Source organism: Curcuma longa, chromosome 6, assembly GCF_044706935.1.
Source record: "Curcuma longa cultivar G26 ecotype Majalengka, Jawa Barat chromosome 6, ITB_CL_G26_1.1, whole genome shotgun sequence".
Classification (NCBI taxonomy): Eukaryota; Viridiplantae; Streptophyta; class Magnoliopsida; order Zingiberales; family Zingiberaceae; genus Curcuma; species Curcuma longa.
The window spans coordinates 8,346,397-8,366,418 of NC_133866.1; the positions used below are offsets into that span (position 1 = coordinate 8,346,397).

Sequence of the window (20,022 nt, forward strand, 5' to 3'; positions counted from 1 at the left end):
AAGAGAATAGGGCGAATGGGGAGGAAGAAGAAGGCAAGCGGAAGATGTGAGGCGGGGGCGAATGGAGGCCATGGCAGCTTCGATGAACGCCATCTCTTCCTCGCTCACGATCTCCACCGGGATGTGCATGCCTCCGATGCCTCCACCGGGTTGCGATCGTTCGCTAGGTGGACGAAGGCTTCGAATCGCCGTCGCTCGATTCGTTCGCTAGGTTTCGCTCGCGCGATCGGGAACTAGAGTCTCGCGGAGGGTTTCACCGAAGATCGAAGGGTAGTTTTGTAAAGAAAATATCTTAACCCCGGAATCAAGAAAAACCTTGATTTTCCTTGGTTTTCTAATTCCGAATTGGATGCCCTCTTTTGCTGACGTATGCTGATGTGGTTTTCTAATTCCGGATTGGATGCCCTCTTTTGCTGACGTATGCTGATGTGTCGAGCATGAAGTATTACTTGGGAATCATCGATTACCTAAACTAAACAAGATTTTAATTGATAACTTTGGATGGATAACCAAAGTAATCATGGATTACCCCCAACCAAACGCACTATTGTCGACATGATCATCATAATTATTAGATGAACTGATTAGACTAGACGTTTATTAATTCTATTTATAAACTCTAATTAATTCTATTTATAAACTATAAATTTAGATGATAAAGAAGATTAACAAATTATAACGAAAACATAAATTTTATATTACAAATGAAGCTCATCTTCCTTTTATTAAGTTATAATTTGATGTATAATTATGATTATGATTGTCCTATAATTAATAATTTAATTTAAAAAAATTAAATATCAAATTAATTTAGTTGTAAAAAAAATGATTATAATTGTACTAGGGGTAATATGGTAAATATTCAAGTAAGTAATGTATTAAAACCTTCAAATAAACAAGGTTTTGTCTCATTACCTAGGTTTAAACCAAACAGCATTGGTTATGTTTTATTCCCTATAACCTTGGTTATGTGATTACTTGGTAATCACATAACCAAGGTAATCACGAATGACCCTCAACCAAACGCACCTTTAGAGTATTATCTCTGCATTTGAAATTCCTCTTCATCATATACAATTTATGTCCTTTTTAAATAATATTTAATATTTCTGATTGTATTACCTTTACCTTGATCATGTATTTTGACTCGTGGATTTGCTTATCCACCCTAGACCCTAGGGAATGAAACAAGTTGATACATTTATTTACACGACCAAGTGTGCAAAAACAAACCAAAACACAAAACAGAGTTTAATATGGACCGATCCGAGATCAAAACTTACACTCATGGACAAGTCATTCCCTAAAGGCCCAAATCATTGAAAAGTGAAACATGAGATGGACTAAAGTAGTAACAATGCAATGAATAGAAGCATGTTAAATCAATCTTAATTGTGTCAGCTCAAAATTTTTTAAATAATATGATTATTTTTCATGACTGCAGAAAGTACTCGAGTTCATAGTGTACCAACCAAGGAGAAAATATAAATCCAAAATCTCATCAATAACTAAAAGAAAACAGATATTCTCAATCAAAGATCTGTTGCAATCTTCTTTTATTCACAGATGAAGGTGGAATGGCAAAATTTTAATGCACACGCCCAGAAAATCTTAAATTCTAAAACCGGATAGATAAAAAAAAAAAAAACAAACAAACGAACTCACAGCCTTAAATTTTCATACATAAAATAAGATGATATTTATTATCGTTTACACATTGAAATTTGATATCTGAAATAACATTTAGACATGGAAAGACTTAACCAGGTCATTGCATGGAAAGACTTTTATGCTCCTGTCAGTTTAGTTGCAGGATGTACCTTATCTTCGAGTCCAACAGTGCAGATTTTATTTATGCCTGGAAAGTTAACAGAGTATGCACTTGAAGTAGATAGATGGCATCAAAGACGACTTGATGTCCTCAAAGCAGCAGGTTTAAAGCTAGAGATCCCTGTAATCTCCCTGGCAGTTACCATACTGTTAATATCGTAGGTTCCTTCGTATGTGTAAATTGGTTCCAGATCACAAAATGCCTGAAATAATAACCAATAAAACATGTCAAGTGTAAAGTCTTCGGATATACATAGGACTGACTTACAAGCCAGCACAAATCTCTCTTACTTTTTTCTCCGGAGGAAACTAAACCAAAGTGGTATATCTAGAAAATAGGAGTCATCATTAACAATCTTGTTCGATTGACATGCTTGATACTTTTTCATGCAAATGAAATTTCAACCTATAATTTACTAGTTTGCATATGATTATATCTGTTATACTTTTTCTTAAGTTTCACAGTAGAATGGACAGAGAGATCGAGGAAATATAAAGGCGGAAATAATTTGTAGACTCAAGTAAACATTTCAGATAAGTCATCTCCACCATGCGAAAATTGGATGATCTCTGAAAGCTACAACAAGAATAGCACTCGAAATGTAGTTGAGCAGTCGAAAACCACATTAGGAACATGTCGATGAAAATTAGCTGGTTAATATCTCCAAAATACATACAGTAGAAATCAGCAGGAATCTATGTGTCCGACAAAGAACTACTGGATATTAACCTGCATACCCAGCACCAGGGTACTATATTACCCCTTGTGAATTGATATCAGCTGCTCACAACCCGGATACTATATTACCCCTTGTGAATTGATATCAGCTGATACAGGCTGATTTAATGAAATCAATCTAGGATCATAGCTGTAGTGCTTTCTACAATGGTTTGTACTTGCACCCCAATTAATAAAGTCAGCCAAAGAAATGCAATAGTAATTCACGAAGGGCGGGCACAGTCATAAGAAAAAATCACTTCCTAACAAAGTTTACTATTGAATATAATAATAATAACTATTGTAGTTTTAGAGTTTATGTGGAACAATGAACGAAATAAACTAATAAGAATAAGACAACATACTAACCGGCATAGTTATATACACATATATGTTTGTATAATCTTAAGAGTTCAATTCAATTAGGTTCAAACCAAACCGTACTGAAATTGATAACTTTACCTATCTTTGTAAACCAAAACCAAACAGATAAATCTTTTTTTTTTTTAGTTTGGTTCGATTTGATTTATCAGTCTAGGAAGGGTTACAGATGCCACCCTACAATTCAAAAGCACTGTATATTCATGTGTGTATGAGTATATGGACGCAAGTAATTAAAGAAGCAAAATATCTTTCAAAGTTTAAGTCCTCTTTAAGTTTGCTTAATGTCGTCATAAGTTGAGATAATAATTGGACAAAAGTCATGATATGAAGATAATCATTAGCAAAGCAAAAGAATATTGTATTCCATATAATTAAGAGAGAAGCAATCCTTTACCTTTGCAACTAGAAAATCAGCCAAAATTCCATTGCCGCCGAGTAATTCTCGCCCAAGGGAAACAGTCTCCCTCGCCTTTAAGGTAGTCCATGCCTAAAATTACCAGCAAAATCCAATTGATAAAATTAACTCAGTCATTTTAAACTAAAGACAACCGCTTGACAGTGTTCTTTGATATAAATTTAGAATTTACCTTTCCCAAGCTTGCTTGCCCTGCAGTCATCTTCCCAGATTCATACAATTTGCAGAGACGCCAACCAATGAGAAGCATTGCTTGAATATTACCAAGCATGCGAACAAGCTTTTCCTGATTAAGCTGAAATGCTGCTAATGGGGCACCAAACTGCTTTCTCTCTTTCAAGTACCTGTTTTCACTCGAGCCTTCAGTATATTACATACTCTAGACCTCTGCAAAATGATTATACAATTACAGTTCATACCTGTTGCACATATCAAAGACCCCCATTGCTATCCCAATTGGTTGCCATGCAACCATAACACGTGAAACAGCAAGAACCTGTTTGAGTGGATAAAAAAACATTCAATAGCAAAAGCAAACAATTGAAAAGCAGAAAGACAACAATGTGTTTATAGCTGCACACAAGATCCTGCAAGCAAATAATCAAAGGGAATATAATTTCAGCCTGGAAGGAGAGTAGATCATTAGGCCAAAATAAAAAGATCTCCAACTTCATTGACATTGACCAACACAATGGTCTAATCCTAGGAAATTTCTAAACACAAACCAATTAGTTGAGTTAAATTAAAACATTAAGAGAAGTATTATGATGAAGAGTGCATATCTCTAAACAGATAAATCAGTTAGTTCCATCAAAATCAAAAACAATATCACTCAGCGACATTAATGGTGTCATCTGTAACATGAATACTGATCTATGTTAAATTTGCGGTAACATTAAAATTTATACCATATAATAACAATAAGGGGGAAACAAAATAAATGGTTTCTTTAAAGTTTGCAATCTGGTTCATGACAACTTCTTGACCATCAACTGATCCTCTCTACTTGCTTGTCCCATCTAATGTTAGATGTCCTACATTAATGATGCTCCAAGGCAAGGATATTAATGCATAGAACCAAGTTATCAGTCAGCACAGATAACTCTTAATTAGTCATTATAACAGTATCTGAGATTTGCATTAAAACAAGCCAAGACCCCATAAAAGTTAATATTAAAATGCCATGTAAAAAATATGTTTATTATTAATAAACTTGTGAGTTCCTAATAATTTTCCTTGTACTTACATTATGTTTTTTACTCTTCAAACTCCTTGGCATTCAGCAAAGCTTGTAAAGTAACAAATATAACTGATGTATGGCTCTGTTTAAATGCAGTTATTTCCATGGTGCTCCACTAACATAAAGGAGTTCAGTAGTAATAGAGAGGTCTCTCATTGTATTATGACAAGTGAACCAATTCTAAAAAAAGCTAACAGTGAGGAATTAAGGTACAAACAGCTCATTTCTTAGTAGATGCAAGTTATTATGATTAGAAGTGAACATTGAAACATAACTATCATAAGAAAGGATTGCCATAACTTTCTTGTTTACTTGCATTTCAGTGTCACCTTGTTTGTGTCTTGAAAGGAGTTGACACCTGGTAACCTATCTTCATCAGGGACAAAAACTTTTTCCAAAACAATATCACCATTCTGAACAATCCTCAGGCCAATCTTATTTTCAATTTTTGTGGCCTTTAATCCAGGAGCACCCTTCTTCACAATAAATCTGCAACATGTAACAGAGGCCATTTTATTTAGTATAAGCTAAAAAAAAACCTCAGGCTTTCTTGTTACTTTTGTCATGCTAGGTAATTTTTGAATCATAAGAAACAAAATGAAGATTTACCCATTTATCTGGTTGCTACTAGTATTCCTTGCAAAAATGATTAGCAGATCAGCAAATGTACTGTTTCCAATCCATCGTTTTTGGCCAGATATAACCCAACCTCCTGAAACCTAATTGCGAAGTGAAAAAAATCAAATTCGTTACATGATGAAAGTATTCAACGTAGATGACTTAACTTGTAAGTTTACAAACCTTAGTGGCTATTGTTTTCAATGCACTAGCATCACTTCCATAATCTGGTTCGGTTAATGCCTATACCAAAAAAGTCAGTAAACCACTAACTAATTTTAAATTAAAAGGAACTAGAAACTCAGCATACCCAACAAGCTACTGTATCAAGTTTGGCAAGTGATGGTAAATATTTCTCTTTTTGTGCATCTGATCCACACAGTCCTGACCTCAACAACAACCAAAAAAAAAGGTAAGAGATTCAGCCAAAGAAACACACTGTATGATTAAATTAAAAAATTATATAACTAACTCAAGAAGAAATTTAAATCCCACCAATTGTAAGCATCGCCAACGAAGAATGGACTAAAATAAATGTAGAGCAACTAGCATCGACTCTGGCGATTTCTGCTGTGGCAATAGCATTAGCTGTAATAGAGAGCCCTGGGCACCCATATCCCTGTAGAAATATTGTTTAAATTGTCTTATGGCACATATAAGAAGAATCAATCAAAACAACCACAATATAAATACCTTTATAGTCCCTCCAGCAACACGTAACTCAGCAAGCTTAGGAATAATGTGAAAAGGAAATGCAGCCTTCTCCCAGTACTACAAAAATAGAAGTTCCACCCTTTTAAGAAATAGCAAATCTTAGCGTGAATAGATATGCGCACCCAAACAATACCCACGGCCACACGACACCATATGCATAACATGATTGCAATATTAATCGAGATAATCAATATTTGAGAGTAACTAAAGCTGCACAATCATGGGACTCAAGGAGAATGGCATTTACATCTAATAATCATAGTAGGACAGGACTGCAGCAAGTAAAGTGAGCAAAGATGACAAAGTGAGAACATATATTAGTTGCATGTGCTAAAATAAGAGAGATCTAGTGTGGTCATGGAAGGATCTCTTTGTCAATTAGATTACAATTTTAGTGTCACCATCAATTAGTTATTTGAGATAACTACTACAATGAATTTCGTGATCATGAAAGTTCAAAATCTAGTAACAAGGGCACAAGTCTGATATTCAGTTTTACACATTGTCATTGATGCTCTTGGCATGGCAAATTTTGGTAGTAAGGTCTATTAAGGGACCCTCAATGAAACCCTAGTTGATAATCCAGTTTGACCTCCTTTCTACTCTTAACTGCTTCTCTTGTTTACTTTATGCATTGGCTCTTATATTATCTTCCTTTCTACATTTATAACATAATATGCATCCTCTACACTATTATTTTTGCATAATTTTGTCTGTGGATATCAATTGCTTCATTGACATGGTTAATGATTTTACAATTTGCTTATCATTATTGCTTTCATTGCCATTGTTACGTGCCTTGATACATATGAAATTTAACATGCTAAATGGGACAAATAAAATGAATACTTAATCAAGATCTAGGTATGGTTTGCAACCACGAGTATCATATTACTGGTGATTACACTTAATTGGTCCCTGGTGAGTGTGCCATATTGAGCATGCACGGAGTCCCTCTTTATGGCTTTGAAATGCAGGAGGAAAACCCATAGGTCCCTAATCTTGAGCCTAATTAAACTATAATGCTAAAATAAAATGATATAGCATATTGCACTATTAAGAATATTTCAATTATGGTGTTATTTTCCATACATCCTTGTTTCTTTGCTAGCCTTTTTCTACATTCATATTGCTGCATTCCCACTGGCTCTTTTCCTTAGTTGATATTCCTTTGCTTTTGCATCAGGATTTACCTAAGGAAAATCCTATGGGAAGTTAAATGATTATTTTGAGACTTATTTGTTACTAGGTTTTCATGTAGATTTTTCATGAAGGTCTTCAAAGGCTACTTTGTTTTTTTCTTCTTCTTCGCATTTTTTATTCTTTTAGTATTATGTTAGCTAATATCTTTAAAGCTTTCAATGTGTACAAATATAATTTTAATCAATAAAATATGTTTTTTTTTATTTGCCCCTTTACATGTTCTAAACTAGTGAGCAGCTACAGGTTGTGTCATATGCATGCATGTTATAATGCCCTTGTCGCATAGACCAACAAGAATGGCACAAATGATGTTGATGGAATTGGCGTGACTGTAAGTTAATGCTGCCCTATTCATTACGATTAGGAGTCATTTGGATTGTTACAGGTGCCCACCACAGTACTCATGCATGACTTAACAAATGCATTTTTAGATTGTCAAAAGTGTTTGTTTCCACACATAGTGGCTTGAGGATCAAACAAGAAGTTTGTTTATTTGAATACAAGTAACTAGCAACATGCATAGACTGGCCTTCATTGCTCTTATAACTTGTAGGAAAAGTAGATGTGACTAGAAGATAGCATAAGTATTTCAATATAATACCAATCACTATGATTATTTGACCACATCACTTCAAAAAATTCCAGAATGATAAGAAGTTACCCCTGCCATTATTGGAGCTACTTCTTTTTCCATTATACCTCGGACTCTTTTACGTAAGACCCTCTCTTCTGAACTCAACAAATCATCAAACTGATAGTAGTCAAATGCTGTAAAAGAGGCTCGAGATGAGTTGTCTGTAAAACCAGAAAATAGAACAAGAACTTGCAACAAAAATGTACACCACCACATCAACAAGCTGAAGTCACAACCATCTGTCATCAAGCACATAATTCTTTATTTGGAAGAGTGGTTTAAAAGAAGCACTTCTTGATCAAAAGTGATTTTCATAATTACAAAGAAAAATTAGTTTTGTCAAACTTCAATGGGAAAACTAAAAAGCAATTGTTGGCAAAAACTTGTGGTGTTTTAAAAAAAATGATTTTTTTTCTTATAGGAAACTTAGTCTTTTACTCTTCTTCATTTAGAAATACCCTGTCAATGGCAACTCCTGAAATACTTATTAAATTATTATTCCAAACATATAATTTGACAGTTACATATGATATCCTTGTCAATGTACATTAGCGATGCTCTAAATTTATAACTATGAGCTGATAATACAAATACTTACAAGTTAATTAATTAAAATCTCATTCATATTAATATTGCATTGAATTCAATTATGTATGATGCAAGAATTATATGCAATATAGTAATTATAACTCTCTAACCATGTACATTTAAGGCATTTACATTCTCAATGCACTTTTATCACAATGTTACCAAACAATTCAATTATAGAAATCACTTTGGTGTATCAAACAAATTAGCAATTTTCCCATAACACCTTTCTCAATGTAACTTTTTTGTGTCTGAAAAAGTTATATCAGAATAAGCCTTAATTTATTCCCACTACTAAGCTTTATGTAAGATTGTTCGTTACTAATACTAATGCCATTTAGCTCTTTTCATGTTTTTACTGATATAAAGGTCATTTCAATCTCGTCAATGTTTCACATAAAATTTTTTAGTTATCTTACTCCTTATATGATTAATATTTATTTATCTCAACAGTCTATCGAATATTATGGAACTTAGGTCTTGACCGGTGTGTTCATATCATCTTACATATTTTTACTCATTTCCTCATCAATTATTCACAAACAATAATAGTTTCTATTTTCTCTCCAACAAACTCCACAGATCTTATGGTTGACATTTTGCTATGATAATTTTTGGGCGTGATAACTTTTTCTCCCAATATTCTGAACCATAGAGCACGAAAGACCATAAAAATAAACATAATAAATCATTTGATCTTAGAAACAAACAACAATCACAAACAATCTAATGAACAAAATCTTGAATATCAAAACTTCAAAACTATGATCTTGTAAGCAGTTAAGAAGAAGCAAGAATATAGGGAATACCACAAATTTCTAAATAAGATGAGAGATGGTTATGACCTATAGCCCAATGGTGAAAATTTTGGATACAGTATATCTGATAGGACTATACAGAGTCAGTTGCTTAGGGAATCTTCTGCGATCTTCTCATAAATTTCACCTAGAGGCCCAACAAAGACATGCTTATACAACCCAACCTCCATAACTAAAAATAACAAAAGATAGATAGCAGAGTGTATAATAATTAATGATTACTTGATAGTTATTATCTTCTTATTATGTCTTCTTAATTGCCACATGTATTAGGTAAAATCCATTGTACCTTCAGTATATATAGTCTGCTGCTGCAGAGAAACCTTTCACTGTAGAATACACCAAGTTACTTACTTTCCTTTGCCTCCTTTCACTCACAGAAAGCTCTTCATGGTATCAAAGTCGCCGCCACCATCGGCAACCATGGATTTTTCTCCGACATCATCAACCACGGAGCCAAATCCTGGCATGAATCATCAAATTCCAGCTTCTACTCCTTTGCCAATTCCCGTCATTTAGTCTAATCTCAATCCCTCTCCAACACTTCCTTCCATGAATCAACCCCTTTAAGCTAGGTGAAAATAACTATTTGATTTGGAAAAATCAATGAATATAGTGATTGATAATGGCATAGAAGAGTTTCTAGATGGTACCCGTCGTTGCCCTCTCAAATTCCTTGATCTCAACAATCTGATTGTTAATCCTGAGTATACCTCTTGGCAATGCTACAATTGTCTGATAATGAACTGGATTTATTCATCCTTGACTGAAGGACTCATAACTCAAATCGTTGGGTATTCAACAACACGCGACATTTGTCTGGCTCTCGATCAAATTTACTCTGCCTCGTCGTTTTCTCGTGTTGGAACTAAGTATGTTGTAGAATTTAAAAAAAAAAGACGATCTCTCAGCAGTGGAATACATTCAGAAACTAAAAGGTATTTCCAACAAACTTGCCTCTATTAGAGAATCTATTTCTTACCATGATCATTTGTTGTATCTATTGGCTGGCCTTGGGAAGGATTAAATGCTTTTGTGACTTCTATACAAAATCGTGGTGACCAACCCTCCATTGAAGAAGTGCACAGCTTATTGCTAAGCTACGAACACAGATTAGAAATGCAAGAAACTGTAGATCAATTGAGCTCCCTTCAAACCAATATAGCTCGTTTATCCATGGCCAAAAACCACCTTCGGCCAAGACAGTATCAATTTTCTACATCATCAACCTTTCCAAATGCTCCTCAGTCAAAATCCCCTATACCCTACCCCTCTCAAAATGGTCTTCTTGACAAACCTCCAACTATATAGTTTTACAACCAGTGGAAACCTCCACAAAATAAGACCACTCAAGCCTCAAACCACTCTGCTAAATTTGTCTCAAACTCGGACACACTGCAAATATTTGCCATCATAAAGTAAATCTTCATTACCAACCGATGCTTCCTCAACCAAAGGCTTTCAATAATTTTGTTACCACTGATATGCCTTCTTCTGCCACTAGCTCTACTGTGTTTGGTTTCATTGCTACGATTGATACAATAGGTGATCTTAATTGGTATATGAATTCAAGAGCAACTCACCACTTTACCCTGATTTGAATATGCTAGATTCTGCCACTTCTTTTACTAGCGCTGAGCGTGTGATGGTTGTTGATGGTAAGAACAATTTAGGTTTGCATATTGGCAATTCAATTTTACCTTCCTATTTTAAATCTATCAAGTTATTCAATATTTATCATACACCAGCCATGTCTAAAAATATCAGTTGTGTTTCTCGTTTGTGCCATGATAATAAAACTTATGTTCAATTTCATTCCACATTTTTCTTGGTTAAGGATCAGATCTCACACAAAATCATTCTCCAGGGAATCCTTGATCATGGTCTTTACCGAGTTTGCCCTCCCTCACTGTCTCTTGCTTCATCTTCTACATCGTCTTCAAGTCTTTTTTATGTTCACGTTGTTGTTTCCTCCGATCCGAAACTCTGGCACAAGCATCTTGGTCATCCGTTTTTTGAAGTTGTTAATCGAGTTTTAAAGTCTTGTAATGCATCTGCGAACAAGTTTATTTCTCTTGATTTTTGTAATTCTTGTCAATTGGCTAAGAGCCATAAACTCCCATTTGCTTTTTCAAACTCTCGAACACTAAATAAATTTGAGCTTGTTCATACTGACATGTGCGGTCCTTCACCTATTTCATCTGTTATTGGTCATAAATATTTTATGTTGATTATTGATGATTTTACAAGATTTTCTTGGTTGTATTTGTTGCATTCTAAAGATGAGACATACACCACTTTTGTTACCTTTTACAACATGGTGCATAATCAATTTAATATCTCTATTAAATGGGGTGGAGAATTTCGATCTCTCATAAAATTTTTTTGCTTCCAAAGGTATACACATCATCGATTATCATGTGCTCCCACTCCAGAACAAAATGGTAGAGTTGTAGAAAGCTCTTCAAAGATTAACTCAACCTCATCTAATGTGGGTAGATAGTAGTGTGAATGAATCCCATGAATGAACCATCTATCCCAATATGCCTACCAACTAAAATTTTAGGGAGATGAAAGTTATGCACACGTTTTCCCTACTGAATCACTTTCTCACATGTGAGAACAAATCATTGAAATAGATTGATCCAACACTAACCTAGACCTTATATCAATTCTAACTACAATTGTCTACATATTCCCAATGAAAAAGATGAACTACGGCACTTAAGGATTTGCATGTAGCATTTATTTGTGGTTAAGAGTTTTTAAAGCTATAAAAATTAGCAAATGAAGTCACTACTTCATGTGTTTTTAATGTCAGACTTTTCATTCAAACCAAGACAACATATCATGCTCAACATGAAATTCGTACCTATCAATCAAATAAAGGAAAGGACTATTAAAGAAAATACATGCTAGAGTAAATAATCATCTTACATGCTGGAGGAAAGATTGATGCTGGTGTTGCTTGAGGAAATGCAACTGAAAGCTCTAGTGGGGCTCCAGACTGTGAATCAATGGTACCATTGGATCGATCACCTGCTAAGGTTGTTTCTTCGCTTCTCAGATTATTGATATCATAAGAAAATTTACTCACTACTATGTTGATAGAGTATTTAAATATCCAGTCATGAAGCATCATATATTCAAATAACAAATAATTAAAATGGCAACACCTTAGAACATGCAGGACACTTTACCAGCCCCACTGAGAAAGATTAGAAAATGGATTGTGGAAAACTAGTTTATGCATGGCAAAAGTCAAATAAATAATTAATGTCAGGCAAGATCCACAAAAGGACATGATTTGATGTGTTAACCAGCATAGAATCTTTAGATTACACAAAGTAATATGTCAAAAAGTAGCAGAGAGTCTCAAATTTAGTGGCCTGTTGAGCTACCCACCCAAGGAAAAGACCAAAAAAAAAGGGAGTTTGAAAAAGCTTCATCCTGGATTAATGTAAGTGTTTCCATGTGTATTTACATAGTTGGTGCAATCAATGCCTTGAGTGGTGGTGTTCAACTAGCATGTTTTGGTGTGGTTGGCAAACAATTTTAAGTTAGCTTTTTTACTGTGTTACTGATGTGTGCGTGGAGTTTGCAGTGGCTTGGTAGCATGCACATGGAGCTCGCGGAGCTTGAGTCATTGAGTTGTGTTGTTGACTTTGCCGCAACCAAGTTAGTTCAACTCAAGACTCAAGAGGTTCGCAAGTTCAGAGAAGGATGTTATGGGACAACCGAGGGACCTCCTCAGTGACTGTAGGACGAGGAGATTGGAGCTAGTTCTTCACTTTGATAGGAGTCATAAGAGGTGGACTTCGTAGGTGATAATGAAGGCATGTGAGATAGGTTGTGGGCTTGTTGCATCTGAGAGATTGAGGTCCTCACGAAAAGTGAACTCTTAGATGACATAAAGTTATGACAACCAGAAGATAAATCATATAGGCTTGATTGTGCATGAGCTATCTAAGCATGACCTTATCCAACCCAATCGAATGGATGCATAATGAAAAAAGGGCAGCCCGGTACACGAAGCTCCCGTCTATGCGAGATCCTGTGGAAGAATTTGGACCACATTGGGTCTATTGTACGCAGCCTTACTTCGCATTGCAAGAGATTGTTTTCATAACTCGAACCTGTGACCACAAGGTTACACGACAGCAACTTTATCATTGCACCTAGGCTCCCCTTCGGCTGGATGCATAATGAATCAACTAAAAATATTATCCATCAACTGGATGAAGGCTTAGTTGACTTTATCATTGGTAGATAAAGTTATCTTGTCTGAATATCATTCGACTGGCAGTTGAGTTGACTAATTCCAACCAGAAACTATCAAAATGAGTTATTTTATCTTTATTTGAATGCAACCTTGTTACTATAAATAGGGATGCAAGGGAACATCGAATAAAACAATTCATCCACAACAAGCATTCGCTTCTTTGTGCTCATTCTAAGGTTTTTGGTGCTTACGTCTGGTAATATCTTCCCTATGCTTATATTCTATATTTACAAGACAATATTCTGTACGAGGTTTCTCCACTTCTCTCAAAGGAGTCTTTCATAGTGAAAATTTCCATCTTACCTATCAATTGCTAGGTCGTGGAGTTACTTGAAGTTCGAACCACGTAAACCTTTCTTGTTAGCATTTGTTCTTTCTCTCATTATTTTACATATCCACTGACCTCAATCTTTATATTTAACTGTGTGCGAGAAAGAAAATTTTTTTTCGGGTTAACTGGTATTCACGTCCACTTAGTGGATAAATGCTTGGTTGTTTTAGGTCAAAGAGCAATTCACCCACTCTAGACGCACAATGATCCCAACATACACATAGTGTTTCATCAAAAAGGACTTTGTGTCTAGCATTTGAACAAAGATATGGAATCCATCATGCCAGGAGGTTCATTAGGAGATTATTAAGGCAGTAACAACTAGGACATGAAAAATCCTCAAAGTCTCTAAGCCCCTTATCATCAGATCAAACTCCATTTATCCGAACCCATGCAATCGGGATCATAAAATAACCCAACCGTTTCAACCTAACGTGTCTCCCGTCGACTAAGACCGATTCCTAAACAAAAATACCCTGGATCGAGAGTATAAAAACCTCGAATCATATCATAAACCAAACGAAAACACGTCTGTCACGACTCCATCATGGAAGTGAAATGGGATCCTCAACTTCCCTGCACTACTAATTACAAAAGATCAAACTTCGTATACTAATTCAAAACCAGATAATCAGTACTCAGTGCAAAATTGAACATTAAGAAATCAAGAATAACCATCAGATTCGAGTGAGGAAAAGGAGGAGCCTGACCTCGGCTGGAAGACGCCATGAAACTGGAACCCCGAAGTCCCTCGCGAAGTAACAAAGAGCCGAAGAACAGATTGCAGTGTTATAGGACGATGGAAGGAAAGCATCGCGATGCGTGCAGGAGTCATGGACGGTGGATTCACGCTCCTCACCGTGACGTGGCCAGTGGTGGACAACCCCGAGAGACGCAACTTCAGTCGCGGCCTTTGACACGACGGCTGGTGCTGAATTGGCAAAGACGTGCTCTACCGGTGGCGCCGATGGACACGAGGAAGGGGAAGGATGGCATGGCACGTCACCGAAAGGTGATATCATCGCTGACGTCAGTGTTGGGATGGGAGTGGTTCGGATAAGCACGAGCTTGCGTATAATTTTTTACAAATTTCAAAGCATTTTTAAATATTTTTAAATTATATTATAAAATATCAATTAAATCAATTTTATTTCTGGAGTGGACAAGCATCAAGTAAATTGGAAGCGAGACAACGTCCGGAAAATATTAATCAATTAATATTTTATTATAAATGATCTATTATAAGACAAGCTAAAGATAAATTTCTTTTAAAAAGGGAAATAAATGTCATACGAATAAGATTGAAATAGACGTTTATAGAATGTATAAAATATATAATCCATTTAAAAAATAAGAATTATAAATCTTAAAAGTGGCTTAGTCAATCAATTAATATTTTATTAGGATAAATTTCTTTAAAAAAGAGAAATAAATGTCATACGAATAAGATTGAAATTGACGTTTATAGAATGTATAAAATATATAATCCACTTAGAAAATAGGAATGGTAAATCTTAAAAGTAGGTTGGACCAAGTCAAATTTAATTAAACTCAAAATGATAAATTTCTAAAGGATGCAATTCAAATTTCAGAATATCTAGAAGGTGCATCAAAATTTCATATTTTTTAAAAGAGACATTGATCTCGTTTTACCGCTGTATAGACTTTTTCTTTCTTTTTTTTTCTTTAATTTACAAACAATATTTAATATCTTCTTTTTCTTAAAATTTAATTTTAAATTAAATTTTAATCGAAATAAATAATTTTTTAAAATCTAATTATAAAAGAATAAAAAATAAAATTAATTTTATTAATAAAATAAAAAAATAAAATAACAATTTATTTGGATGTTGATCTTCAGACATCATTACCAAAGTTTAAATATCAACATCATTATGACATTGATTTCGGAAGACCAGTATTATATTATCTTAAAAATTTTAAATCATTTAGAACGTTGTTGAGATGATCTTAAATAAGTAAACGAGGATTTATTTGGACTCAGATTTACCTAATAGACCTATAAGAGTTGAAATAAGTCTGATCAAAGTTCTTTGCGTTCGTCAATGAGTTTTGATCAAAACCTATTGATAGATTTAGGAGGCTTAGATTTTTGAAAACTTGCAATGAGATAGAAGATGTGAGTGTGTAGAAGGAAGATATGATGCGAAATCCTAGTCTTGAGTCTCCTATACGAAGTTATAGGCCCGTGCCAATTGACACAAAGTTTGAAACTTTCTAAACCTTTTGACCAATACTAGAAATCATTTATAATGATAACAAAGGACATCCTTGAACTCCAATGCACTACACAAATCTACGGGAGTTGTAATGAGCCCGATTAGATCTTTCTAAATCCATTAATAAGTTTTGACTGAAACTCATTGATGGACTTAGACGACTTAAATTTCTAAAATTTAGTAATAAAAAAAATGATAAATGATCAGTCTCATGGAGTGTGTAGGTAAATCGGGAAGCACATACGGCGGCCAATAGATTCCTAGGATTGCATTAATACGTCCTTCGAACCGCGGGTCCCTGGGTCACAACCCGGATGTCCTACCGTTGCATCGTTGCCCTGGGTTGAAGTGGGAGTGTGTAGAATGTAGAAATGCTGATAAAAATCCTACATAAAATTATAGGCCCGTGCCAATTGACACAAAATCTGAATCTTTCTAAACCATTTAAGCAATATTAGAAATTATTTATAATGATAACGAAGGACACCCTTGGACTCCAAGACATTGTAGAAATCTACAGGAGTTGAAATGAGCTCAATAAGAGTTCTATAAGTCCATTAATAGATTTTGATCGAAACCCATTGATGAACCTAAAAAACTTATATTTCTGAAATTTTACAATGAGACTGAAGAGGTAAATGTGTAGAAGGTATATATATGATATCCAATCCTAGTCCTAATACACGTAGGCAAAGTTATGATCGTGTGCCAACTAGTATCACAGTATTCCTACCCAATTGAAAATCTTGAGTACATACATCGAGTCCAAAAATTATACATGTTCTTACACAATTGAAGACCTCAAGTTTATATACCGAGTCCAAAGATTACATGTATTCTCATGCAATCGAAGACCTCGATTCCTTATATCAAGTCTAAAGACTACGTATGTTCTCACACAATCGAAGATCTCAGATTTATACATCGAGTCCAAAGATTACATGTGTTCCCACGTGATCGAAAACATCGGATCCCAAGTCTAAAGACTATGTGTGTTTTTACGCAATCGAAGACCTTGAGTCGAGAAGATTATGTGTGTTCCCACACACTCGAATATCTTGGGTCCCTACACCGAGTCCAAAGATTATACATGTTCACATGCAATCAAAGACTTCGAGTCCCCACACCGAGTTCAAAGACACACATGCTCCCACACCGAGTCCCACCTCGGAGCCTATTATATCCCTCGACGTCCATTCGAAGACACTCGAGTCCCTGTGCCTGAATCCATATACCAGGTCCCTATGTGATCTCGCAACTCTTTCGATTCTACACATGCCCCACTAGATTGTCTAACAGTGTAAAGGATAAGTTCTTCATTCTACTCTTGTTGCAGGTTACAAAAGACACTCAGGCTTAGACACCGATTCCTATACGACCGAATCAGTATAACAAGTCCATACATGATCCCCTAATCTTCTCGACTCAACATACAATCTGATAAAAAGTTACACTCAACATTGCAAAAAATAAGTTTTCTATTCCAATAGAAAATTTTGATATTACATTGTCAATTACAAAAAGAGCGAAAATAGCAAAAACCTAATCTACATCCTCGAGGTCTTCAAGAGGGATATCATCGTGGCTTTCTCCAAGCTCATGAAACACAAAGGTAGGTTAGCTAGAAGGTGTCCGACTTCTTTGATCTGAAGGATAGCTCCATCAAATCTATATCTAGTCATCTTGAATATACGGTTGTAGCCGATATCTTTCTTCTTGATAGCCTAGTGCTCCTCTTCCCCAACTCGATAGACTATAAGCTCAGCCTCTGTGCCCTTTATCTTGACCTTCTGAGTTTCCAACTCATCTTTCTGGGTTTCCAGAGCAATCTTCAAGACTTCAGTTTCAGTCCTTTGGATCACGGACTCAGCCCTCCTTGCCTCTAGTTCCACTCTCCAATTCTCTAACTCGACCTCAGCTAGTACTAAGGCAGCCAAGGCCTTCTTCCACTATTTTTTCTCTAAGGAGGCCTTCGACTTCCATTTCTTTTTGCGAGCATGATGTTTGCTTGACTGCTCTTTAGCAGAGGCTGCCTCAGCTTGCCTCAGCCTTAGCTGTGTCCAGTTCCTGCTACATCAGACGTAGTTGCTCTAGTTTGACCATGCATTCGACCTGGCGTTGCTCCGCTTCTGCCTTCATCGCATCCAATTCTTGGCCAAGAGGTATCTGTTGAGCCTCCAAGTCGCCCACTTGAGTTCTCAGTTCTCATTGGGAGCAAAGAAAGGCAAGCAATCGAGAAGGCAACTTTAGTATCTCGGTCCATACCTACAATATGATACAAATCAGTTATAGTTACTTAAAGAATCACCTCACCTTAACAATCAGTTCTACAAGCTCTTACCCTGGTTATGTCTAGTGCCACCATCTCCGCTAGGCCCCTAAAAGACCTGTGCCTCCCCTTCTTGTGGGATTGACGCCACATCACAGTCATGTCACCAATCAATGTCAGCAACTACTTAGTCGGAGGCTCAAAGTGGACCTTCTGTCCTTGATCCGCATTCACGGTTGAAGGCTCCCCGCGTCTATTCTTGGATGTGGGGTTGACGATTCTGGCAAGTCGGTCAAGTGAGAGGACAGGGGGGGAGTCATTGGTTGGCTCGCTTCAAGTGATGACCCCTGTGGTTGAGGTCTTTTCTTACTTATTCTCAATGGCTCTCTCGACTTCTCAAAAGAGTCAGACACAGTTACCGACAAAGGCTGGGTCAGTAACACCTCTATAACTGTAGCTGTGTCTTCCAACTACCTGACAGGTTGAGCCCCACGTTGATCTCCAAACTAACTAGCGAGTTAGACACCTCACTCTTCCAGTTTAGCCGCAAACATCTTCAGACACTTGCTGATGAAGGATCTCAATATAGTCTTGGTTGCATAATAATAGAAAATTCTTCAATTAAACCTCACATAAAACCAAGATAAGATAGGTCTTACTGAATGAAGCGTGGTACTCGATGTCTATCGGACTTAGGCCTAAGCGAAAGAGCAAATCCTCCTCAAGTAAGCTTTTCACATCAAACTGCAAATCTGATAGAATTTTAGAGGTGGTGAGAAATGTGAGTTCTAACTTATATTGGCCTAGACTCGGAGGATTTCGGCAACTCTAATCTCCAATCAATGGGACAAGAATACAACATGGGAGGTTGAATAAAAATATAATGGGGTTTTCACCCTTTGCGCAAACTCAGAATTTTGTCTTAAAAACTACAAGACGGTCGAGTAGTAAAATAGAAAACTATAATTTTTATTTTTTTGGACAAAAAAATAATGAAAAACTCGAGGGTTGAGGGGGATTTGATATAGATGAAAGATAATGACTACTCTGCAGAGTAGTCAGTAAGAGTTCAGAGCTAATTATTGAAGAAGAATATGAAAATATTCAAAGACCTCGATAAAAGAAACAAGGGATAGGAAATCTAAAGCCACCTATCATCTGACCTCGAAAAAATATTACAAAATCGCCAGGGGATGGTGCGACCTATGAATGGCATTGGGGATAACTAGTTGATGGTCGGCCAAAATCTCGAATTACATTATTATCTGGTCTATGCCCCCCTGGTTGATGTCTGACTCCATAGACTCATACCAAGGAGCAGAAGAACTCGCAACAGCCATGGGTGATAAAAAAGAGGAATGAGAGAGACGAGCAAAGAAAAACGACATGACAGAAGTAGAGCAAAAGAACAACGGACTTACGAACAGACGCTCGTTTGCGGAATTGCAAAAAATCGACAAATTGAGCTTGGAGATTATGGGATTGACTAACATGGTGATTGTTCGTCGTTGCCAACTCTAATATACCCCTTGCTCAGAATGACAGTTGTTGGATTGGGGAACTGAAAAGGTGGACAATCATTCTGAGTTGTTAGATCCCTGTAGCCGAATTGATAGAATCTCAATGATTGTGTTAAGCCAAGCATCTGCCATGGCTTCAACACGTGTCAACCTCGAACCGACTACATTAATGATCAGATATGACATATTGATCTCAAGGATGATACATCATCATGCGT

At 36.0% G+C, this 20,022-nt stretch overlaps 1 protein-coding gene across 2 annotated transcripts; it reads right to left on the reverse strand.

The window, feature by feature from the left end:
- Window positions 1-1,661: 1,661 nt before the first annotated feature.
- LOC141830826 (acyl-coenzyme A oxidase 4, peroxisomal) lies at window positions 1,662-14,530 on the reverse strand. Of its 2 annotated transcripts, none has more exons than XM_074718262.1 (13): window positions 14,486-14,530; window positions 12,100-12,201; window positions 7,784-7,890; window positions 5,899-5,976; window positions 5,701-5,824; window positions 5,516-5,589; window positions 5,389-5,448; window positions 5,197-5,306; window positions 4,917-5,076; window positions 3,767-3,843; window positions 3,520-3,691; window positions 3,327-3,419; window positions 1,662-2,033 (listed from the first exon to the last, which is right to left on the reverse strand). In XM_074718262.1, exons 1-13 carry the CDS (start codon window positions 14,502-14,504, stop codon window positions 1,902-1,904), a joined length of 1,308 nt encoding a protein of 435 aa, XP_074574363.1. In that variant the 5' UTR covers window positions 14,505-14,530; the 3' UTR covers window positions 1,662-1,901. The 2 variants fall into 2 exon arrangements, with proteins under 2 accessions (XP_074574363.1, XP_074574362.1); XM_074718261.1 differs by having other exon boundaries at window positions 12,100-12,204; window positions 14,486-14,524.
- Window positions 14,531-20,022: the final 5,492 nt, after the last annotated feature.

Excerpts from the sequence above, each read along its gene's own strand:
- LOC141830826 (XM_074718261.1), bottom strand. Across the intron at positions 5,077-5,196 it reads AGTAGCAACCAGATAAATGG|ATTTATTGTGAAGAAGGGTG; the intron begins GTAAATCTTCAT and ends TACATGTTGCAG. Across the intron at positions 3,844-4,916 it reads CCTTTCAAGACACAAACAAG|GTTCTTGCTGTTTCACGTGT; the intron begins GTGACACTGAAA and ends CCACTCAAACAG.